The following is a 24,585-nucleotide window of genomic DNA, read 5'->3' as shown; positions in this document are numbered from 1 at the left end:
ATCTGTCAAAATTACCTCAAGATTACCAACGCACATATACTGACCTAGAAACTCCAAATCAATGACATCATGCACATACAGGCCATTCATTGCACCTTCTCTTTTTTTCTTTTTTGAGACAAAGTCCAGCTCTGTCGCCGAGGCTGGAGTGCAGTGGCGCAACGTCTGCTCATCGCAACCTCCACCTCCCAGGCTCAAGCGGTTCTCCTGCCTCAGTCTCCCAAGTAGCTGGAATCACAGGTGTGTGCCACCCCACCCGGCCTGCCATTAGACCCTTAGTAGGGGAATGACTACGTAAGTCAAGGTATTTCCACGGTGGAAAATTATGCAGCTATAAAAAAGAATAAGGAAGCATTTTATGCACCAATACAGAATGACCTTCATGATAGACTAGAAAGTAGAAAAGGCAAGACAAGAGATGGGTCAACAATGTGTTATCATTTGTCTACAAAAGCAAAAAAGTGTGTATCTATAATCTCTATCTACTTGCTTATATATGAATATCTCCAAAGGACTATAACTTGTTTCAAAAGGGGAGAATTTCCTTATTGTTTTTATATATCTTCAGTTTCCTTCTTTCTTTTTCTTTTTTTGAGACAGGATCTCGTTCTGTTGCCCAAGCTGAAGTACAGTGGCGTGACCTCAGCTTGCTGCAACCTCGGCCTCCTAGGCTCAAGCCATCCTCCCACTTCAGCCTCCCAAGTAGCTGGGACTATAGGCACACACTACCATGCCCAACTATTTTTTGTACTTTTTTTGTAGAGACAGGATTTCGCCATGTTGTCCAGGCTGGTCTTGAACTCCTGGACTCCAATGATCCTCCCAACTTGGCCTCCCAAAGTGCTGGGATTATAGGTGTGAGCCACCATGCCAGGCCTCATATCTATCTCTTTACATGTTTGTTTATGAATAAAATCTCTCCAAAAGAATTCATATAAAACCCATAACAGGGCCAGGCACAGTGGCTCATACCTGTAATCCCAGCACTTTGGGAGGCCGAGGCGGGCAGATCACGAGGTCAGAAGATTGACCATCCTGGCCAACATGGTGAAACCCCGTCTCTACTAAAAACACAAAAATTGGCCGGGTGCGGTGGCTCACGCCTGTAATCCCAGCACTTTGAGAGGCCGAGACGGGCAGATCACGAGGTCAGGATATCGAGACCATCCTGGCCAACACCGTAAAACCCTGTCTCTACTAAAAATACAAAAAAAAATTAGCCGGGCGTGGTGGCAGGCGCCTGAGCAAGACTCTGTCTCAAAAAAAACCCCCAAAATTAGCTGGGTGTGGTGGCACGCGCCTGTAATCCCAGCTACTCGGGAGGCTGAGGCAGGAGAATCACTTGTACCCGGGAGACGGAGGTTGCAGTGAGCCGAGATCACCCCACTGCACTCCAGCCTGGGTGACAGAGCGAGACCCTGTCAAAAAACAAAACAAAAACAAAAACAACAACAAAAAAACCCTAACAGTCGCTGTATTTGAGAAACTGTGAGCCGGGGATATGTGCTGGATGAAGACTTTTTCACTGTCTATCCTTTCCAAACTAACACATTTTCAAGGATGTGATTGTATGTACAATTTCAAAAGCAACACAAAATAATTCTGGTCCCTTGAAACATCTTAGGAATCTACTGTTTTAGAACCCAAGGGTGCAAAGTGATCTCAAACTTGAGAGAGTGAGAACATCTGCATGTTAGATCCTCAGGAGCGATACATGCTCAAAAATCCCAGAGCCACAAGCTGAGAGCTCTACAATGACAATGACAGATACCTGGCAGCTGCCAGCAATCCCTCTCCTGAGAATCCCTAGAACTCAGGTCTCAGTGTGGGGAGTTCTGAAGGTTACCATGTTCTAACCATATGATACCGAACTCACAAGCTCCTTAGGAACTTTCTGGGCACACCCTGTCATTTCACAGGTGGGGAAGACAAGACACAGGGGCAGGGAATGGTTTGACCATCCAGCAATGGTGGAGGTAGGGCAGAAGCACCACTTCCCGTGTGGGGCTCATGCTGACACCTCTCTCCTCCCTTACTTCAGTGTGGAGGGGAGGCCAGAGCACAGGCTCTCAGCAGCCACTTTGTGCCATGTGTCTTCCTGTGCCCCTGTTACAGTGGATTAATCCCAACTGGACTCAGTATCAGAGCTCCATCCTGATCCTGATGAGTGGACCAAGGAGATTCTAGCTAACACTTGGGGTAGATTTTTTTTTTTTCCTGAGATACAGTTTAGCTCTATCACCCAGGCTGGAGTGCAGTGGCATGATCTGGACTCACTGCAACCTCAGTCTCCCAGGCTCAAACCATCCTTCCACCTCAGCCTCTCAAGTAGCTGGGATTACAGGTGCACACCACCATGCCCAGCTAATTGTTTTGTTTTGTTTTTGAGATGGAGTCTCTCTGTTGTCGCCCGGGCTGAAGTGCAATGGCACGATCTCGGCTCACTGCAACCTCCACCTCCCAGGTTCTAGCAATTCTCCTGCCTCAGCCTCCCAAGTAGCTGAGATTACAGGCACCCACCACCACGCCTGGCTAATTTTGATACTTTTAGAAGAGACAGGGTTTCACCATGTTGGCCAGGCTGGTCTCAAACTGCTGACCTCAGGTGATCCACCCAGGTCAGCCTCCCAAAGTGCTGGGATTACAGGCATGAGCCACTGCGCCCGGCCTAATTTTTGTATTTTTTTGTAGAGATGAGGTTTCGTCATGTTGCCCAGGCTGGTCTCGAACTTGTGAGCTCAAGTGATCCACCAACTTCAGCCTCCCAAAGTGCTGGGATTACAGGTGTGAGCCACTGCACTCAGCCCCGGGCTGGATTCTAAAACTGAGATGTAAGAAATCTAGGAGCGGCCGGGCACAGTGGCTCATGCCTGTATTCCCAGCACTTTGGGAAGCTGAGGCGGGCAGACCACCTCAGGTCAGGAGTTCAAGACCAGCCAGGCCAACATGGTGACACCCTGTCTCTACTAAAAATACAAAATTAGCTGGGCGAGGTGGCCTGCGCTTGTAATCCCAGCTACTCAGGAGCCTGAAGCAGGAGAATCGTTTGAACCTGGGAGACTGAAGTTTCAGTGAGCCAACACTGTGCCACTGCACTCCAGCCTGGGCAACAGAGAGAGACTCTGTCTCAAAAAAACAAACAAACAAAAGAAATCTAGGAGCTGAGAGATCTAGAAAAAGATAAGGTGAAATATGTAAGAGACAGAAAAAAAAAGATCAGACAAGCAGACACCCCAGTGCCTGACCCAGAGTAAAAACTTCACCCCTGCAGACAAGCAGGGCTGTAAAAAGAACAGAGAGTTGGAAAACACTCTGGAAGTTCCTCAAACTATTAAACACAGGATTACCAGATGACTCAGCAATTCCGCTCTCAGATATGTACCCAAGAGAAATGACGGCAAAACACAGCCACATGAAAACATGGACACAAATGTTCACAGCGCGTCATTCACAAGAGCCAAAAAGTGGAGGCAATCCACATGCTCATGAATGAATAAACAAAATGTGGTCTATCTATGCAATGGAATATTACTTGGCAATGAAAAGGAATGAAGTGCTGATACCCATATCATGGATGAACTTTGAAAAATTTCTGCTAAATGAAAGAAGCCAGTTACTGAAGGCCACACATCGTATAATTCCATTTACCTGAAACATCTAGAATAGTCAGATTCATAGACACAGAAAGTAGATTAGTAGCTGAGGGTGGAAGGGGGATTGGAAGTTGATGTTTGTTTTTTTTTTTTTTTGAGAAGAAGTCTCACTCTTATCGCCCAGGCTAGAGTGTAGTGGCAGGATCTCGGCTCACTGTAACCACTGCCTCCTGGGTTCAAGCAATTCTCCTGCCTCAGCCTCCTGAGTATCTGGGATTACAGGTGCCTGCCACTACGCCTGGTTAATTTTTGTATTTCATTGTGGAGACAGGGTTTCGCCATGTTGCCCAGTGGTCTTGAACTCCTGCGCTCAGGTGATCTGACTGCCTCAGCCTCCCAAAGTGCTAGGATTACAGGCATGAGCCACCGCGCCCAGCCTGAAAGGTGACTGCTAAAGGTTGTGAATTTTCTTTTTTGGGGTAATGAAAATGTTCTGAAATCACTCATCATTATAGATGTACAATTCTGTAAATATGTTAAAGCCATTGAATTGTGCACTTTTTAATTTACTCTTTGAGGTGAGGTCTCGCTCTGTCACCCAGGCTGGAGTGCAATGGCGCGATCACGGCTCACCATGACCTCGATCTCCTAGGTTCAAGTGGTCTTCCTACCTCAGCCTTCCAAGTAGCTGGGACCACAGGTGTACACTACCACACCTAATTTTTAATTTCTCGGGGGGCAAGGGGACAGAGTCTCGCTTTGTGGCCCAGGCTGGAGTGCAGTGGCATGATCTTGGCTCTCTGCAACCTCCACCTGCCAGGTTCAAGCAATTCTCTGCCTCAGTCTCCCAACTAGCTGGGACTACAGGTGCCCGCCACCATACCTGGCTTTTTTTGTATTTTTAGTAGAGATGGGGTTTCACCATCTTGGCCAGGCTGGTCTTGAACTCCTGACCTCGTGATCCGCCCACCTCGGCCTCCTAAAGTGCTGGGATTACAGGCATGAGCCACCGCGTCTGGCCAATGTTTAATTTTTTGTAGAGACGGGGTCTTGCTTTGTTGCCTAGGCTGGTCTAGAACTCCTGGGCTCAAGCAATCCTCCTGCCTCAGCCTCCCAAAGTGCTGGGATTACAGGTGTGAGCCACTGTGCCCGGCCTGAATTGCGCACTTTAAATGGGTATGTTGTTTGGGATATGAATTTTAACCTTAATAAAGCCATTAAAAAAAATAGCAGAGAGGGTTAAAATTTGAGGAGTGTGTGGGTTAAAGGACCCCTTGGAAGTTTCTATATATAATGGGTGCTGATGGTGGGTGTATCCATTTTTTTTTTCTTTTTTTAATTTTTTTGAGACGAGGTCTCTCTGTTGCCCAGGCTGGAGTGCGGTGGTGTGATCTCGGTTCACTGCAACCTCGGCCTCCCAGTTTCAAGCAATTCTCCTGCTTCAGCCTCCCGCGTAGCTGGGATTATAGGCACGCACCAACACGCCCAGCTAATTTTGTATTTTTAGTAGAGACAGGGTTTCACCATGTTGGCCAGGCCAGTCTCAAACTCCCAACCTCAGGTGATCCGCCCACCTTGGCCTCCCCAAGGAATTACAGACGTGAGCCACCGTGCCCGGCCCAGATTTAAACTCAGACTCTCTCTTAATTTTCTGCAGCAGATGAAATGTCTGTCAGCTGCAGAATGTGGGGTATAATCAGCTGTGTACCCAGCCCTCTTCCACTAGGAAGAGCCTCCTTCACTTCAGTGTGGAGGCAAAGCCAGAGGGCAGGCTCTCAGCAGCCACTTTGTACAATGTGTCCTCCTGTGCCCCAGTTACAGTGGATTAATTCAAACTGGACTCTGATATCAGAGCTTCATCCTGGACCAAAGAGATTCCAGCTGCAAAGTCTGGTCTCTAAGGCAAGAAATCGGGGACAAGGTGCAGTGGCTTACACCTATAGTTCCAGCACTTTGGGAGGCTGAGGTGGGCAGATCATGAGGTCAGGAGTACAAGAGCAGCCTGGCCAATGTGGTGAAACCCTTCTCTACTAAAAATACAAAAATTAGCCAGGTGTGGTGGCAGGTGCCTGTAATCCCGTCTACTCAGGAGCCTGAGGCACAAGAATCGCTTGAACCGGGGAGGCAGAGGTTGCAGTGAGCCAAGATCACGACACCGCACTCCAGCCTGGGATACAGAGTGAGACTCTGTCTCAAAAAAAAAAAAAAAAAAAAAAAGAAAAGAAAAGAAAAAAAAAGGCTGGGCATGGTGACTCACACCTGTAATCCCAGCACTTTGGGAGGCTGAGGGTGCATCATGAGGTCAGGAGTTCAAGACCAGCCTGGCCAACATGGTGAAACCCCGTCTCTACACTGAAAACACAAAAATTGGCTGGGTACGATGGCAGGCACCTATAATCCCAGCTACTCCAAGAGGCTGAGGCAGGAGAATCGCTTGAACCCGGGCGGCAAAGGTTGCAGTGAGCCGAGATCACACCACTGCACTCCAGCCTGGGCGACAGAGTGAGACTCCATCTCAAAAAAAAAAAAAAAAAAAAAAAATCGGGCAGCTAGGAGATCAGGAAAAAAGATAGGATGAGATAAGTAAGAGACAAAGGAAAAACCACACAAGCAGAGAGGAAGCAGGACAGAGAGTGTCTGCTCTGGGTCTGGCTGCTTTTCCGGTTTTAATCCCTTCCTGAGCCTGGCTGTGCACTCCTGCCTCCAAGTTCCGTGCAATGCCCTGTGTCTTTGTAAGACATTCTTCCCTCTCTGCAGTTAGCTCCAGTGGGCTTCTGTGGCTTGCCAATCAGAGAACCCTGATATAACTGTAAGTCTGGGCCTTGGGGAGGAGGAGGAGGGCGTGTGAGGGCGTGGGGTTGATACTCACAGAAATCGCTATGCCTGCGCTGACGGTGGTAGGTGGAAGAGGAACTCCGTTGCCCTTTGCTGTGGCTGGTGCCTTTGCTGGAACTTGTTCCATTGGTGGTGTCGCTGGGCGCCCGCACCCGTGCCAGGGCCAGCCCTGGGGCGCCCCGGTCCCCACCCTCCTGTGAGAGGATGACAGATGAGGTTCTTCTGCACCCCAAGTCCCTCCACCCAGGCATCATGCATTCCCAAGGGCCCCTGGCGCCCTCTGACCTCAGTCTTCCTGCCCAGCAGGAGGTAGGTGGCGGTCACTTCGTTGTACTTCTGGCTGGTCAAGGCCTCTTTGATTTCTTCCCGCGTGTAGCCCATACCCACCATCACCTCTGGGAAGCGGGGATGGAGAGAAGGTTCAGACTTCCGGAAACTTTAACTTCTACTCATTTCTCTCTTTTTTTTTTTTTTTGAGACGGGGTGTCACTCTGTCATCCAGGCTGGAGTGCAGTGGCACAATCACAGCTCACTGCAGCCTCGGCCTCCCCAGGCTCAGCTGATCCTCCCACCTCGGTTTTTGTATTTTTAGTAGAGACAGGGTTTTGCTATGTTATCCAGGGTGGTCTGAAATTCCCGGGCGCAAGCAATCCACCCACCTGGGCCTCCCAAAGTGCTGGGATTACAGGCATAAGCCACTGCACCTGACCCACTTCCACCCATCTCCGTATCATTCAGCGGTGTCTGCTCTTTGACCTGTCCAGTATCCATCCTCAAGGCCTTCCCAACAGCATGCTGATTTCCTCTGAAAGAACATTCTTGGCCAGGCGCGGTGGCTCACGCCTGTAATTCCAGCACTTTGGGAGGCCGAGGCAGGCAGATCACGAGGTCAGGGGATCTGGACCATCCTGGCTAACACAGTGAAACCCCATCTCTACTAAAAATATGAAAAAATTAGCCAGGTGTGGTGGTGGGCGCCTGTAGTCCCGGCTACTCGGGAGGCTGAGGCAGGAGAATGGGGTGAAACCAGGAGGCAGAGCTTGCAGTGAGCCAAGATCGCGCCACTGCACTGTAGCCTGGGCGACAAAGTGAGACTCTGTCTCAAAAAAAAAAAAAAAAAAAGAAAGAAAGAAAGAACATTCTTTCCGCTCAGATGATGTGGATGGCCCCCCTGCTCCAACCCTAAGGCAGGCAGATAACCCAGGTCTGGCTAATTAGTGTGTTCTACACCCAAAGCCACACTGACTGGTTCATTGCAGGCATGTGACCCAGATCTGCTTGCCTCCTGGGGTGATAGCAGCCTGGGAAAAAGCTACCATAGAAAACATTCCCCAAAACTGTCTCTGAGCACCTGGATTCAACTGTGCCTGAAGGCTGCATACTCTATTCATTTTAGTTATGTGACAGAATAAATTATCACTATTAGGTTAAACCATACAAAATTGGTGGTACTGACAACTTTAAACCAATAAAATGGCAATTTCAAATGGTTCAACTTTTTGTTGTGTTCAACCTATTAATATAATTAGGTTGATGCAAAAGTAATTCTGGATTTTGCCATTTAATGGTAAATAGCGTAATTATTATTATTATTATTATTTTAGATGGAATTTTGCTTGTTGCCCAGGGTGGAGTGCAGCAGCGTGATCTCAGCTCACTGCAACCTCTGCCTCCCGGATTCAAGCAATTCTCATGCCTCAGCCTCCAGAGGAGCTGGGATTATGGGTGCCCGCTACCACACTCATCTAATTTTTGTATTCTTAGTAGAGACGAGGTTTCATCATGTTGGCCAGGCCAGTCTCGAACTCCTGACCTCAGGTGATCTGGCAACCTCAGCCTCCCAAAGTGCTGAGATTATAGGCGTGAGTCACTGCGCCTGGCCTTTTTTCCTTTTTTTGAGACAGGGTCTCACCCTGTCGCCTGGAGTACAGTGGCATGATCATAGCTCACTACAGCCTCAAATTGTTGGGCTCAAGGGATCCTCCTACCTCAGCTTCCTGAGTAGCTGAGACTACAAGTGCACACCACCACAACTGGCTTTTTATTTTTATTTTTTTGTACAGACAGGGTCTCCCTGTGTTGGCCAGGCTGGTCTCCAACTCCTGAGCTCAAGTGATTCTCCTACCTCGACCTCCCAAAGAGCTGGGATTACAGGCATGAGCCACCTCGCCTGGTCTCTTTTTATGTCTTTTTTTTTTTTTTTTTTTTTTTTTTTTTGAGGCGGAGTCTTGCTCTGTCGCCCAGGCTGGAGTGCAGTGGCCGGATCTCAGCTCACTGCAAGCTCTGCCTCCCAGGTTCACGCCATTCTCCTGCCTCAGCCTCCCGAGTAGCTGGGACTACAGGCGCCCGCCACCTCGCCCGGCTAGTTTTTGTATTTTTTAGTAGAGACGGGGTTTCACCGTGTTCGCCAGGATGGTCTCGATCTCCTGACCTCATGATTCGCCCGTCTCGGCCTCCCAAAGTGCTGGGATTACAGGCTTGAGCCACCGCGCCCGGCCTTTATGTCTTCATATCAAAGTGAACACGGGCCAGGTGCAGTGGCTCACACCTGTGACCCCGGCAATTTGGGAGGCTGAGGTAGGCAGATCACCTGAAGTCAGGAGTTAGAGACTAGCATGGCCAACATGGCAAAACCCTGTCTCTACTAAAAATAACAAAAATTAGCTGGGCATGGTGGCAGGTGCCTGTGGACACAGCTACTTGGGAGGCTGAGGAACAAGAATCTCCTGATTCTGGGAGGTGGAGGTTGCAGTGAGCTGAGATTGAGCCACTGCACTCCATCCTGGGTGACAGGACGGCTCTCCCTGACCCTCACCAATTCTCTTGGTGTCCCCGAAGTCCTCCTCGGGCTCTGTGTATGGCTTCAATTCCTCACCCTCATAGCCGATGTTGATCCATTTGTCTTTCATGATTTGCTGCAGGCATCAGGAGCAGGGAAGGCGGAAGACGGGTGTCAGAAGGAATCATACAGCTTCCCACCTCCCAGAGGCCCCCAGGTGGGGCTACCTGCCCTGCCCCAAACCTCCGAGGCCTAACACCCAGTATTGTGGGCCTCCTAAGAGATAGCGCCTCCTGGGCCTCCCTCTCCCCCGCGTCCCCTGCCGGAGCCTCCTGATGCCACCCTCCCTCCTCCGCATCATCTGGGTCCCTGGCACCCTGTAATCATCCTAGGAGCTCATTAGCTAATTACTGGCAAGGCGGGGAGTGGGTGAGCCTGTCGGGGGGGTGGCGTCAGGACAGGCCCGGGAGCTTTTCCCTGGACGGCCTGTCTACCCCCACTCACCAGCGGCAGATCTTAGGTGGGCACGGGAGAGGAAAAGTGTGTCAAGAAGGCTTTTGTGGGTGGGGGCAGGCAGAGTTTAGGGGAGTCAGGAGACAAGAAGGGCCCCCGCTGGCTGTGAGGCTGGGCTCACCTCGAGAGTACAGCGTTTAGCTGGGTTCAGCACCAAAAATCTCCGCAGGATGCTCTCACAGTCTGTTGACATGTAGAAAGGGACCCGGTACTTCCCTCTGAGGACTCGCTCCCGCAGCTCCTGCAGGGAGGGGGTTACTGGAGGAGGGGGGTCTGCCTCGCCCCCCCACCTATTACACACACACACGTGTGCGCACGCACACACATACACGCACTGTGACACACACATACACACACACATACACACACACTACACATGCACACACACGTGTGCACACGTACATACACACATGGCACATACGCACACACATATACACACACTCACACATACACTCACACACACACAGACACATACACACATGCGTATGCGCGCGCACACACACACCTTTGTCCCAGCCCCTTTGATAGAAGTGACAGAAGCTCTGAGTCCCAGCTCTTGACAAGGCAGGCAAAACCCCATTCCTCTCTCCTGACCTCAGTTCCCTATCCATAAAATGGGAACACCACACGGACCCTGCAATTAAAAAAAAAAAATTCTTGGCCAGGTGTGGAGGCCAAGACGGGAGGATCGCTTGAGCCCAGGAGTTCAAGAACAGCCTGGGCAACACAGGGAGACCTCATCTCTACAAAAAATAAAAAATGACCTGAGCATGGTGGTGCACACCTGTAATCCAAACATTTTGGGAGGCCGAGGGAGGGGGATCACTTGAACCCAGGAGTTCAAGACCAGCCTGAACAACCAGTCTGTCTCTACAAAAAAACAAAAAACAAACAAACAAAAAACTTAAGCTACATAACTTTTCATTCAGAGGAAAACTTGCAGAGAAAGTTTATTCTCTGGCCAGGCACGGTGGCTCACACCTGTAATCCTAGCACTTTGGGAGGCAGAGATGGGTAGATGGCCTGAGGTCAGGAGTTTGAGACCAGCCTGGCTAACATGGTGAAACCCTATCTCCACCAAAAATACAAAAATTAGCTGGGTGTGGTGGTGGCTGCCTGTATTCCCAGCTAGTTGGGAGGCTGAGGCACGATAATTGCTTAAACTCCCAGGAGGTGGAGGTTGCAGTGAGTTGAGATCACGCCACTGCACTCCAGCCTGGGTGACAGGGCAAGATTCCGTCTCAAAAAAAAAAAAAAAAAAAAAAAAAGGAAGTTTATTCTCTAAGTCAGGTAAGAGGGAGGTAGGTAAGTGAGTCAGCCACTGGGGCCTCATTCTCCCTGTCTGTGAAAGGGATTACAGGACCCACTTCACATGCTTGCTGCCAGGGTACAAGTGAGTTAAAAATATCTGTAAAAATGTGGCCAGGTGCCGTGGCTCACGCCTGTAATTCCAACACTTCGGGAGGCTAAGGCAGGTGGATCACCTGAGGTCAGGAGATTGAGACCAGCCTGGCCAACACGGCGAAACCCCATCTCTACTTAAAAAAAAAAAAAAAAGAGCCAGGTGTGGTAGCGGAAGCCTGTAATCCCAGCTACGTGGGAGGCTGAGGCAGGAGAATCACTTGAACCCAGGAGGCAGAGGTTGCAGTGAGCCGAGATCGCGCCACTGCACTCCAGCCTGGGAGACAGAGCAAGACTCCGTCTCAAAAAAAAAAAAAAAAAAAAAAATCTGTAAAATGCTTACCACATGCCTGTCCCAGAGCCAGCGGTATGTAAATACGAGATTCACTCAAGGGCAAGGAGAAGACCCTACTGCCCCTCCTGCCTTCCCATCTCTCCCCTCCCCAAGCCATGCCTGTTGTCCAAAGACATACTCCTCAAGGCCATTCATGGATTTATCTGATGGCTTTCTCTTTAAGGGCCATTTATGAGAGGCCCTACCAAAGCTGTGAAAAATCAGATAAATCCATGGCTTGGCAGACCAGGGGGAGCTCTTTCCATCTGAATAAAAAACGGCAACAGCCAGGCGTGGTGGCTCATGCCTATAATCCCAGCACTTTGGGAGGCCGAGGGGGGAAGATCGCTTGAGCCTGCAAGTTCGAGACCAGCTTGGGCAACACAGTGAGACTCCGTCTCTACAAAAATTACAAAAATTAGCCAGGTGTGGTGGTATATGCCTGTGGTCCTAGCTACTCGGGAGGCTGAAGCAGGAGGATTGCTTGAGCCTGGGAGGTTGAGGTTGCACCGAGCAGTGACTGCACCACTGCACTCCAGCCTGGGTGACTGAGACCTTGTCTCAAAAAACAAAACAAACAAAAAAACGGAGGGAGGCAGAAAACCGGTAGGAATGAAGTGAGCGTGGGGGGTGAACAGGACTCTTTTGGGACAGGGTCTCTGCTGGGGCATTCTCCTAAAATGGCTGAAAGATGCCCATGCCTGGGGAGCCTCTGCAGATCATAAAGGGCTATTAATATTTAATGTGAATCACTTTCAGGACACTTACCCCTTAGCAGGCAGTGTTCTAAGTGCTTTATGCATATTACATCAATTTTCACAACACCGCGAAGCCCAGTTATAATGCCCACTTTCCAGACGAGGAGGTTGAGGCCCGGAGGGGTTTGGTCACTTGTCCCAGAATTGCACAGCCAAAAAGTGGCAGGGCCTTGGTTCTGGAGCCTGTGCTGTGTGACCACCATGCCACACTGCCTGTCATGTGATGGGGAGCAGCAGCCATCAGGCCACCACTGCCATCTCCAGCGCAGCTCCCAAGCATGATGCTGTGGCCAGATGCCAAGCTCCAGCGAAGGGCTTAACATATGCAGATGGGCTGTAAGCAGACGCTTTTTTTTTTTTTTTTTTTTTTTAAGAGACAGGCTCTTGCTTTGTCACCCAAGCTGGATGCAGTGGTGTGATCATAGTTTGCTGTAGCCTGGAACTCCTGGGCTCAAGCAATTCTCCCACCTCAGCATCCCAAGCAGCTGGGACTACAGGCATGCACCACAATGCCCGGCTAATCAAAAAAAATTTTTCTTTTTGTAGAGATGGGGTCTTGAAATGTTGCCCAGGCTGGTGTCAAACTCTTTTTATTTTTTTGAGATGGAGTCTTGCTCTGTCGTCCAGGCTGGAGTGCAGAGGTGCAATCTCGGCTCACTGGAGCCTCTGCCTCCTAGATTCAAGTGATTCTCCTGCCTCAGTCTCCCGAGTAGCTGGGACTACAGGCGTGCGCCACCACACCTGGCTACTTTTTGTATTTTTAGTAGAGACGGGGTTTCACCACGTTGGCCAGGCTGGTCTCGAACTATTGACCTCCAGTGATCTGCCCGCCTCGGCCACCCAAGGTGCTGGGATTACAGGCGTGAGCCACCACACCTGTCCCGAATACTCTTAATGTCTTCATCTTATAGGTGGGGAAATTGAGGTTCAGAAAAGGACATGTCCAAGATCACTCAGAAAGGAAATGACAGAGCTAGAACCTGCCTCTTCTCAGCTGTGTGCCTCCTTTGCCCAGCAAGGCCAGGAGTGCCTGGTGGGAACACCAGGAAGGCAGAGAGTGACAAGGGCGCCGGGCGCGGTGGCTCAAGCCTGTAATCCCAGCACTTTGGGAGGCTGAGACGGGCGGATCACGAGGTCAGGAGATCGAGACCATCCTGGCTAACACGGTGAAACCCCGTCTCTACTAAAAAAGTACAAAAAAACTAGCTGGGCGAGGTGGCGGGCGCCTGTAGTCCCAGCTACTTGGGAGGCTGAGGCAGGAGAATGGCGGGAACCCGGGAGGCGGAGCTTGCAGTGAGTTGAGATCCGGCCACTGCACTCCAGCCTGGGCAACAGAGCGAGACTCCGCCTCAAAAAAAAAAAAAAAAAAAAAGAAAGAAAGTGACAAGGGCCTGGGGCAGGTGAGACACTGGCCTGGCCCTTCAAAAAGGTCTCTTAGCTTCATGCTTGAGGCTCAGAAAAATTATTCTGTGACAGCCCCTCCCTACCCCAGGCTTCAGCTATGGCCGGAGTGTCAGAGGCTTTTTTGTTTGTTTGTTTGTTTTGTTTTTTTGAGACAGAGTCTTGCTCTGTCGTCCAGGCTGGAGTGCCGTGGTGTGATCTCAGCTCACTACAACCTCTGCCTCCCTGGTTCAAGTGATTCTCCTGCCTCAGCCTCCCAAGTAGCTAGGATTACAGGTGTGCGCCACCACGCCCGGCTAATTTTTGTGTTTTTAGTAGAGACAGGATTTTACCACGTTGGCCAGGCTGGTCTTGAACTCCTGACCTCAGGTGATCCGCCCGCCTCAGCCTCTCAAAGTGGTGAGATTACAGGTGTGAGCCACTGCGCCCAGCCAGGAGGCTGTCTTGAATGAGCACTTTGCATCCCAGATCTCAGCCAGTCCTTAAAAATCACTGCCACAAGGTTGGTATCATCTTTTTTTTTTTTTTTTTTTTTTTTTTTTGAGATAGAGTCTTGCTCTGTCGCCTAGGCTGGAGTGCGGTGGCACCATCTCGGCTCACTGCAAGCTCCGCCTCCTGGGTTCACGCCATTCTCTGGCCTCAGCCTCCTGAGTAGCTGGGATTACAGGCGCACGCCACCACGCCCAGCTTATTTTTTGTATTTTTAGTAGAGATGGGGTTTCACCGTGTTAGCCAGGATGGTCTCGATCTCCTGACCTCATGATCCGCCCGCCTCGGCCTCCCAAAGTGCTGGGATTACAGGCGTGAGCCACCGCGCCCAGCCTACGGGGTTGGTATCTTTATGATCCTCACTGAACAGCAGGTGAGACTGAGGCTTAGAGGGGTTGGCTACTTGGCCAAGGCCACTGTGAAGAAGGGACTCCCTCCTCTTCATCACTGAGGGCTCTGCTTTGATGGTCTGTCCCCTGCAAGTATTTCCCTGACTTTCCAATTTCAGATCACAGTACGTGCTCCTCATGGACCACGCAGAGCAGGGCAGAGCGTCCCAGCTGCAGAATTCCTGCCCCAATGCATCCCAGATTCCAATCGAGAGGAAACACCAGGCAACCCAAATTGAGGGACGTTCTGCAAAATTAACTGGCCTGAACTAATCGATAATGTCAATGTCACGAAAGACAAAAGAGAGGCTGAGAACTGTTCCGGATGAAAGGAGACACAAGAGATGGCGCAGCTAAATGCAACTCGGGGACCCGAGTGGATCCCTGACTGGGAAAAAAAAAATAGCTGCCAAAGATATTCGTGGGATGATGGATGAAATCTGAGTATGGGCCATGGGGTAGAGGCCAGGATTATACCACTGTTGTATTTCCTGTATGTCACCATCAACAGGAAAACGCCCCTGGTCTCAGGAGATAACCCGCTGTCGCCTTTAGGGATAAAAGGACACAGTGTCTGCAACTGTCAAATGTCTCATCAATACCAATGACGGCAGCAAAGATCATGTGCAAATACAGACAGATACAGCAAATGTGGACACAGGCCAGCGATTGTGAAGCTCCTGAAACATACCATGTGTTATTCGCTCTATTGTTGCAACTTTTCCATAGATTGGCAATGGTTCAAAACAAAAAGTTCAAAGGAAAAAAAAAAAATAAAGCAAGCAACAACTCAGCCCACACCTCCCACCCCCTTACAACATTCCCCCCACCCCGCATAGCACTGGCCAGCATCTGATATCGTATCTAGTTTGCGTATTTGTTTTGTTAGCTGCCTGGCTCCAGTAGGAATGTTAGTCTGAGAAGACAGGAATTGTTTTGTTTGCACAATTCGATGGTTTTTAGTATACGCACGGAGTTGTACAATCATTACTACATTCAATTTTATTTATTTTTTTGAGACAGAGTGTCGCTCTGTCACCCAGGCTGGAGTGCAATGGCGTGATCTCGACTCACTGCAACCTCCGCCTCCCGGGTTCAAGCAATTCTCCTGCCTCAGCCTCCCGAGTAGCTGGGATTACAGGCCCCCGCCACCATGCCCAGTTAATTTTTGTATTTTTAGAAGAGATGGGGTTTCACCATGTTGGCCAGGCTGGTCTCAAACTCCTGACCTCAAGTGATCCACCCGCCTCAGCCTCCCAAAGTGCTGGGACTACAGGTGTGAGCCACCAGGCCGGCTGCTACATTCAATTTTAGAACATTTTTCAGCCCCTCAAAAGAAACCCTGTACCCTTTAGCAATCAGCCTCCAAATCGCTTCTCCCCACCAGCCTCAGGCAATCAGTAATCCACTTTCTGTCTCTATGGATTTGCCTATTGTGGACATTTCACATTAATGGAATCATACACTCTGTGACCTTACATGACTGGCTTCTGTCACTTAGCACAATGTTTTCAAGGTTCACCCACAGCGTAGCATATACGAGGGCAGGGTTTTTTTGTTTGTTTTTAAATTTCTTTTTGGAGACAGGGTCTCCCTGTGTCACCCAGGTTGGAGGGCAGTGGCATGATCTCAACTCACTGCAGTCTTCATCTCCCAGGCTCAAGTGATCCTCCCACATCAGCCTCCCAAGTAGCTGGGACTACAGGCGTGCGCCATTATGCCCGGTTAATTTTCGTATTTTTTGTAGAGACAGCGTCTCCCTATGTTGCCCAGGCTGGTCTCGAACTCCCAGGCTCAAGTGATCCTCCTGCCTCTGCCTCCCAAAGTGCTGGGATTACAGGCATGAGCCACCGCACCCAGCCAAGCGGGAGTTTTTGTTCTCGCCTTACATGCAAAGCCCAAGACAGAGCCTGACACAGAGAAGTGGGCCATAAATATTAGCTCAGTGAACGGATGAGTCAGGATTTGAACTCAAGCCTGTTGGCTGCAAAGATCATGCCCTTAACCCCAGCATGGCACAGTCCATTCGGCCGGCCTCACTGCAGAGGGGACTTGAATCCTGCCTGTCCCGTCTTCCCATGGGAACTCAGGCCAGTCCCACCACTGAGGCCCTCTGCAGGGGAGGTGTGTGGGGGATGGGGGCCTGACTGTTGGGAGGGGCTGACACCGCCACACCCAGCCCTGCCTGGTACCTTGAGGTTGTGCCCGTCGAAGGGCAGGGAGCCGCTGACGAGGGTGTACAGGATGACTCCCAGGCTCCAGATGTCCACCTCCGGCCCATCGTACTTCTTGCCCTGAAACAGCTCCGGGGCAGCGTATGGGGGGCTCCCACAGAACGTGTCCAGCTTTGAGCCCAGCGTGAACTCGTTGCTGAAGCCAAAGTCAGCGATCTTGATGTTGGCCTCGGCGTCCAGCAAGAGGTTCTCAGCCTGCGGGGAGAGGAGGAGAGGGACTCGAGGCCAAAGCCCTTCGTGGACGTGGGAGGCGGACAGGAGCACAGGCTCTAGGGTTGGCCCACAGGGATCAATTCTTGGGCCTGTCCCTTACTCTCTGCCTGACCTTAGGTAGTGACTTTACCTCACTGAGCCTCAGTTTCCTCATCCATAGAATGGGGATAATCTTAGTCCCTACTTCATAGAGTAGTTTGAGAATTATGAGTTAATCCGCATAGAAAACCTAGCACGGGCTGGGCATGGTGGCTCACCCCTGTAATCCCAGCACTTTGGGAGGCTGAGGTGGGTGGATCACCTGAGGTCGGGAGTTCAAGACCAGCCTGACCAACATGGAGAAATCTCGTCTCTACTAAAAATACAAAATTAGCTGGGCATGGTGGCGCATGCCTGTAATCCCAACTACTCAGGAGGCTGAGGCAGGAGAATCGCTTGAACCCGGGAGGCGGAGGTTGCGGTGAGCCGAGATCACGCCATTGCAAAAAAAAAGAAAGAAAAGCTAAAACAGTATTTCATACCCAGTGAACACTATGGAATATCACTATTACCCCGTGTGGTCTGCAGAGCTGGGGGTCTTCAGGTAATCGCCTGCCCCTCTTGGAGCCTCAGGTTACCCAGCAGAAACAAAATGAGGCCTGACTGCTCAAGACCCAGGAAAATGAAAGCAATAATTTAATCCTGGTTGCATACCTACCATGCACTGGGCTCTGTTGACTATCAATTATAACAGTGTCCATCTGCATAATGTGAAGGTGAAACTACAGACTCTTGGAGAATTCCCGCTGCAAATCCCAGCTCCACCACTTACTCGCTGTGGGACTTTAGATAGGTTACCAGACCTCTCTGTGCCTCAGTTTCCTTGTATGTAAACCGAGGGTGATCCCGACACCTGCCTCAAGCACTGTTGTGGGTTTAAGTGTAAAGTGCTCACAGCAGCCCCAAGAACGCAGTCAGTGATCAGTAAACATTTCCTGGCCGGACGCTGTGGCTCATGCCTGTAATCTCAGCACTTTGGGAGGCCAAGGCAGGTGGATCTCCTGAGGTCAGGAGTTCGAGACTAGCTTGGGCAACATGGTGAAACCCCGTCTCTACTAAAAATACAAAAATTAGCCAGGTGTAGTGGCGGGCGCCTGTAATCCCAGCAACTCGCGAGGCTGAAGCAGGAGAATCGTGTGAGCTGAGACTGCATCACTGTACTCCAGCCTGGGCAACACAGCGAGACTCCATCTCAAAAATAAATAAATAAATAAACGTTCTGTATTGTTATAAAGTTTTGTCTATTTTTTTGTGGCATGCAGTCTTACAATTGCCATTTCACAGGGGAGGAAACAGAGGCTCAGGGAGGCCACACCTCATGCCCATTGCAAGAAAGCAGCAGAACTAGAATCTAAACAAAGCCACCCATTTCCACAGTGCGTGGAGGAAGAAGCCTCCAGCCTTCTGACTACAAACAGACGCACAGTTCCACCTTTCAAAATGTTACCCGCGTCTGGTCCATCCCAACTGCGGTCCTTCCCTCGCCCAGGTCACCAGCATCCCTGGCTTCCTCCCAGGTCTCCCTATGTCTCCTGGTTTATTTCTGGACCACACTTCCCCAGCTCCTGCCCCAGTAAAGGCCCAAACCCTACAAAGACACACCAGAGAGCTCCTCCCCAAACTGAATCTAATAGCATCTGCCTTGCTCAGGGCATATATATATATATATACTTTTTTGTTTCTTTTTGAGATGGCGTCTCATTCTGTCACCCAGGCTGGAGTGCAGTGGCACAATCTTGGCTCACTGTAACCTCTGCCTCCTGGGTTCACGTGATTCTCCTGCCTCAGCCTCCCAAGTAGCTGGGACTACAGGTGCATACCACCACCCCCGGCTATTTTTTTTTTATTTTGCTTGAGGTGAGGTGATCCGCCCTCATTTTTTTTCCTGCCATTTGAGGCTCCACAATCCAGCCCCAAGGTCACATTTGGGTTGGTCCCCTTGGTTGGTACCCCCGGTGTACTAAAAGGACCCCAAACTTCGTGTTAGCTGCTTTGGGGACCCTCCACCAGGGGGCGTACGACCTCCTGGTTAATCATGGAAGCCTCTAAGGTGCTGCCTCCAGGGCTGTGTGGAGGGACACCCTGGCCTAGCAGAAGGAAGTCAAGAGAAGGTTAGCACTTCAACCTCTACAGCAATTTGTTTTTTGTTTTCATTTTTTATTATTTTTCTTTTTTTCAGATGCACTTTCTGCTTTTGAATTTTTTGTTGTTGTTTTTAGAGATAGGGTTTTGCTCTGTCACCCAGGTTGGAGTGTAGTGGTGCAGTCATGGCTCCCTGCAGCCTCAACCTCCTGGGCTCAAGGGATCCTCCTGCCTTAGCCTCCTGAGTAGTTGAGACTACAGGCATACGACCTAATTTTTTTCTGTTTTTTTTTTTTTTTTTTTTTTGAGATGGAGTCTTGCTATGTTGTCCAGGCTGGAGTGCACTGGCATGATCTCAGCTCACTGCAACCTCCACCTCCTAGGTTCAAGCAATTCTCATGCCTCAGCCTCTCAAGCAGCTGGAATTACAGGCACACGCCACGACGCCCAGCTAATTTTTGTATTTTTAGTAGAGATGGAGTTTTACCATGTTGCCCAGGTTGGTCTTGCACTCCTGGCCTCAAGTGATCTACCTGCCTAGGCCTCCCAAAGTGCTGAGACAGGTGTGAGCCACTGCGCCCAGCTAAGCTAATTTTTTACAATTATTTTTTGTAGAGATGGGGTTTTGCTGTGTTGCCCAGGCTGTTCTCGAATTTCTGGGCTCAAGCAATCCTCCCACCTCAGCCTCCCAAAGTGCTGGGATTGCAGGTATGAGACTGCACCTGGTCCTGCATAGGAATTCGACTGTGGAATTTTGCGTCTTTAGAATCTGACAATAGCTTTTAAAATGGGGTTTGTGGCTGGGTGCAGTGGCTCACGCCTGTAATCCCAGCACTCTGGGAGGCCAAGGCGGGCGGATCACCTGAGGTCAGCAGTTCGAGACCAGCCTGGCCAACATGGTGAAATCCTGTCTTTACTAAAAATACAAAAATTAGTGGTGGTGCCCATCTGTAGTCTCAGCAACTCAGAAAGCTGAGGCAGGAGTATCACTTGAGCCCAGGAGTTCAAGACCAGCCTGGGCAATGGAGTGAGACCCCCATCTCTACAAAAAAATTAGAAATTAGCCAGGCTTGGTGGCTCACACCTGTGGTCCCAGCTACTCAGGAGGCTGAGATGGGAGGACTGCTTGAGCCCAAGAGGTCGAGGCTACAGTGAACTGTGATGGAACTATCACACATCAGCATGGGCAAGAAAAAAACATAACAAAACAGCAAAAGCAACCCAGTCCTTCCTCACTGATAGTTCCAGCAGCACTTCCTTAAAGCACTTAGGATGCCGTCTAGCACACAGATACTCACAAAACCACAGTCAAGACAATGGGATTTGAGCCAACCAAACGTTCAGCCACCTGGTCTTGGAGCAGGAGGCCAGAGACATGCAGTGGAAGGTATGGAATGGGGACCCTGGGGCCACAGGTACTTGAGGAGGCTGCCCGGCTCAGCTCCTACAGGCAGCTGGGCTGGAGCCCTGCTGAGTCCCTTCCGGCCTGGTACTGGCCAAAGTGGTTTTTCTCTCAAAGTCCCTTCTGGGACTGGGCGCAGTGGCTCACATCTGTAATTCCAGCACTTTGGAAGGCTGAGGCAGGTGGATCACGAGGTCAGGAGTTCAAGACCAGCCTGGCCAACAAGGTGAAACCCTGTCTCTACTAAAAATACGAAAATTAGCCGGATGAGGTGACAGGCACCTGTGATCCCAGCTACTTGGGAGGCTGAGGCAGGAGAATCGCCTGAACCCGGGAGGCAGAGGTTGCAGCCAGCTGAGATGGGGCCACTACACTCCAACCTAGGCAACAGTGTGAGACTGTGTGTCAAAAATAAAAATAAAAACAAAGCCCCTTCTCAAGTTCATAGAAACAAAGCCCCTTCTCAAGTTCTCAGATACCCTGCAGGCAGAGTGACTCTGGGGCTCTGCAACCTAAATCCTCCAGGAGTCCTGAATGTCCTAAGGTCAGAGAATGCCAAGGTCCCAAAGGCTCTGAGAGCGACAAACCCCTTATCACGTCCCAGCGTCCTTATCCAACAGCCCTGTAGCATCCAGGGCCGTTCTGGGACACTTTGTTTCTCCCCGCTTTGTTCACTCCCCCTGTCCCCTCCTCCTCATCCGCTCCCCCATCTGCTGGCCTTGTTTCTGCCACAAAAGCTTGGGAAAGGGTCAAGGGGGTGCTGGGTGCGGAGGGAGGAGCAGGAGGAGAAAAGGGCTGGGGGAATTTGCTGGAGACCACGGGAGCCATGGAGGGGTGGGGGCAGGGAGAAGTCTGAGGGCTGAGCTGGGGTCCCCGAGATCACAGCAGGGCGGGGGCTTACCTTCAGGTCCCTGTGTACAATGTTTTTCTGGTGACAATAGTGCACAGCCGAAACGATCTGGGAGGGAGGGGGAAGGTTGGTTATTTGTGGCTCCTGAAACCCTCAGCCTCCCTCAGTGGACTGTGAAACCACTCACAACCGAGCCCCAGGCCTCCCCAAGGCACAGCCTGAGACCTGAGGCCTCGCACCCCAATTCAGTCCCAGCAAGAGGTGCCCGTGGAATCTGGGCAGACACACGCCTCCCACAGGACACCCCCATGCCCAGGGATGTCGGAACCAAGGCATGGGCACCAGCCTCTCTTGACCTTCACATCTGGAAGTTCCCATGAGGATATCCCGTACCTGTAGATAGACACGCTACCCCAACTCACCAGGGCTTACGGCCCTTGAGTTCAGGACAGCTGTGTCAAGGCAGCTAGACAGTCCCGAAGAGACACCCTCACACCGGCACATCTGCTTACCCCTCACGCCCCGGCACCCTCACACCTGCATCTCCTCTTACCCCACACACCTGGCACCTTCACACCAGCACATCTACTTACCCCTCATGCCTGGACACCCTCACACGCGCATCTCCTCTTACCCCACACCTGGCACCTTCACACCAGCACATCTACTTACCCCTCATGCCTGGACACCCTCACACGTGCATCTCCTCTTACCCCACACCTGGACACCCTCACACCTGCACATCTACTTACCCCTCATGCCTGGACACCCTCACATGCGCATCTTCTCTTACCCCACACCTGGGCACCCTCACACCTGCACGTCCTCTTACCCTACACCTGGGCACCCTCACACCTGCACGTCCTCTTACCCTACACCTGGGCACCCTCACACCTGCATCTCCTCTTACCCCACACACCTTGGCACCCTCTAACCCACATCTCCTCTTACCCCACACACCTGGGCACCCTCTAACCCACATCTCCTCTTACCCCACACACCTGGGCACCCTCACACCTGCATGTCCTCTTACCCCCGACACCTGGCCCCCTCCCACACTCTTATACACCTGGGTGTCTTCACTACCACACACCTGGAAACCCATACATCTGGGCACTCACACACCCGGGCACCCACATACCGGCATGCCCTAGTACCTACAAACTTACACAACCACCCCTCGGCCCTTTCTTGCCCATCTACCTGGGGTGCCCTACACCCTCTTCCCCACACACCTACATACCTGGACACCCACATACCTACTGCCCACACATCTTCTGAATCACACTCTGGCACACTCACCTGGCACCCTGGCACCTTCGTGCCCCCTCACCCACACACCTATGCACTGGGCACACCCACATGCCCCACACAAGAAACACCTGCCCACCGGGGCGCCTTCATGCCCAAACATCCTCTCACTCACCCAAAGGGGCACCTGCAAACCTACATCCGGATGCCCTCACATCGGGACGACTGCATGCCCAGCACACCCAGCTCTGCACCTTCACCCCTGCCCAGACTTAGGCCCCGCCCCCAGGTTGCTGGACAGCCTAGACCATGCCCAGCTCTCGGACACCCTTCCCAGGGACCCAGGCACCCCGTCAGCCCCACCCTCAGCCCTGCCCCAACCTGTCGGAACTTGGCTCGAGCTTCCTTCTCCTTCATGCGGCCATGCGACACGAGGTAGTCAAACACTTCTCCTGCAGGGCAGAGGCCGAGCGGGGTCAGGATCAGGTGCAGGGGCAGGGGGAGGCAGCACAGGGGCAGGGTGGAGAGGGTGGGCAGCTCACCGGCACTTGCATACTCCATCACCAGGTACAGCGTCTTCTCAGTCTCAATCACCTCGAAGAGCTTCACTACAATGGTTGGGAACAGTGTAGGGGGTTAGGGAGAAAGAGCCCCTCCTAACCTGTACTTGGTAACTATGCAAAAGGCCAACCATAATACCCACCCACCCCCAACTCAAAAACACTCAATGGCTCCCTACTGACAGCAAGATCTTCTAAACTCCTCACCCACCTCTACCACCCTTTTTGTTTTGTTTTGTTTTGTTTTTTGTAGACGGAGTTTTGCTCTTGTTGCCCAGGCTGGAGTGCAATGGCGCATCTCTGCTCACTACAACCTCTGCCTCCCGAGTAGCTGGGATTACAGGCACGCACCACCATGCCCGGCTAATTTTGTATTTTTAGTAGAGTCGGGGTTTCTCCATGTTGGTCAGGCGGGTCTCAAACTCCCGACCTCAAGTGATCTGCCTGCCTCGGCTTCCCAAAGTGCTGGGATTACAGACGTAAGCCACCGCGCCCAGCCACCCTTTCCACTTTCTCTCTCACAAGAATGTCGGCTCCATGAGGCCAGAGATTTGTCTTGTTTTCTTCCCTGCTGTGTCCCCAGGGTCCGGCACATAGCAGCCACTCAATCAACAGTTACTGAGTAAATGAATGAATGCTGCAGCCACATCCACGCGGAGCTAAACTCCGCTTCTCTCACTAAAGACCCCTCTCTCCCCGCTCTGCCCAGTGAAAATGACAGTGAGGATGCTGATGCTGGTGGAAATAATCGGACCAAGTCCCATAGCTCAGCCCAAACTAAGCATTTTGGACGCATGATCTTTGTCAATCCTCACAATGACCTGGTAATAGGCCCTCTTATCATCCCTACTCCAGAAAAGAAAATAGCTTAAGGAGGTTAAGTGACTTGCCCAGGGTCACACAGCAGTGATGCAACTATGAGAAACCAGGTCTCTAACTCTTTTTTTTTTTTTTTTTTTTTTGAGACAAAGTCTCGCTTTATTGCCCAGGCCGGGGTGCAGTGGTGTGATCTCGGCTCACTGCAACCTCTGCCTCCTGGGCTCAAGCAATTCTGCCTCGGTCTCCCAAGTAGCTGGGATTACAGGCATCCACCACCACACCCTGCTCATTTTCGTATTTTTAGTAGAGAGGGTTTCACCATGTTGGTCAGACTGGTGTCGAACTCCTGACCTCAAGTGATCCACCAGCCTTGGCCTCCCAAAGTGCTGGGATTCCAGGAGCGAGCCACTGCGCCTGGCGGGTCTCCAACTATTCTAACCACTGCCACCACCCCCAACTCCTTTGCAAGTGTCCGGCTGGTGGCCTGCCCCTGCACCCGTTCCCTCCTCACCGATGTTGGGGTGGTTTAGGCCCTTCATGATGCGGACTTCTCGGAACAGCTGGGTGTGGCCAGAAAGGAAGACAGAGGAGAGTGAGGGTGGGTGGCTTGGGGGATCCTTTCCCCAGCCGGGCCCCCGCAGGA

At 51.3% G+C, this 24,585-nt stretch overlaps 1 protein-coding gene and 2 long non-coding RNA genes across 11 annotated transcripts in view; 1 reads left to right on the top strand and 2 right to left on the bottom strand.

Moving 5' to 3' along the window:
• The window catches only part of MARK4 (microtubule affinity regulating kinase 4), a 53,954-nt gene that overhangs the window by 16,921 nt on the left and 12,448 nt on the right, over window positions 1–24,585 (bottom strand). For 5 of the 9 annotated variants that reach the window (XR_003725155.2, XM_077980323.1, XM_015124257.3 and 2 more), the window contains 9 exons: window positions 24,454–24,502; window positions 23,106–23,171; window positions 22,945–23,015; window positions 21,364–21,420; window positions 16,685–16,921; window positions 9,842–9,961; window positions 9,244–9,343; window positions 6,714–6,823; window positions 6,463–6,622 (listed from right to left, as the gene is read on the bottom strand). Coding sequence is in view for 8 of the 9 variants with exons in the window: in XM_015124257.3 (XP_014979743.3) it covers window positions 6,463–6,622; window positions 6,714–6,823; window positions 9,244–9,343; window positions 9,842–9,961; window positions 16,685–16,921; window positions 21,364–21,420; window positions 22,945–23,015; window positions 23,106–23,171; window positions 24,454–24,502 (970 nt within the window). In the remaining variant the exon portion in view is untranslated. The remainder of the gene's footprint in view (window positions 1–6,462; window positions 6,623–6,713; window positions 6,824–9,243; window positions 9,344–9,841; window positions 9,962–16,684; window positions 16,922–21,363; window positions 21,421–22,944; window positions 23,016–23,105; window positions 23,172–24,453; window positions 24,503–24,585) is intronic. The other 4 variants (XM_077980324.1, XM_077980321.1, XM_077980325.1 and 1 more) reach the window with 2 other exon arrangements.
• On the bottom strand, window positions 239–5,818 carry LOC144337182 (uncharacterized). The gene is made up of 3 exons (XR_013409915.1): window positions 5,745–5,818; window positions 1,738–2,457; window positions 239–706 (listed from the first exon to the last, which is right to left on the bottom strand). It is a non-coding gene; the product is annotated as an uncharacterized LOC144337182 (long non-coding RNA).
• Window positions 9,211–15,270, top strand: LOC144337193 (uncharacterized). Its single transcript, XR_013409926.1, has 2 exons — window positions 9,211–10,690; window positions 14,436–15,270. It is a non-coding gene; the product is annotated as an uncharacterized LOC144337193 (long non-coding RNA).

The sequence above is a fragment of the Macaca mulatta genome, chromosome 19, assembly GCF_049350105.2.
Source record: "Macaca mulatta isolate MMU2019108-1 chromosome 19, T2T-MMU8v2.0, whole genome shotgun sequence".
NCBI classification, from domain to species: domain Eukaryota; kingdom Metazoa; phylum Chordata; class Mammalia; order Primates; family Cercopithecidae; genus Macaca; species Macaca mulatta.
The sequence above is the reverse complement of the archived record's forward strand: the minus strand, read 5'-3'. Positions and strand labels throughout refer to the sequence as shown.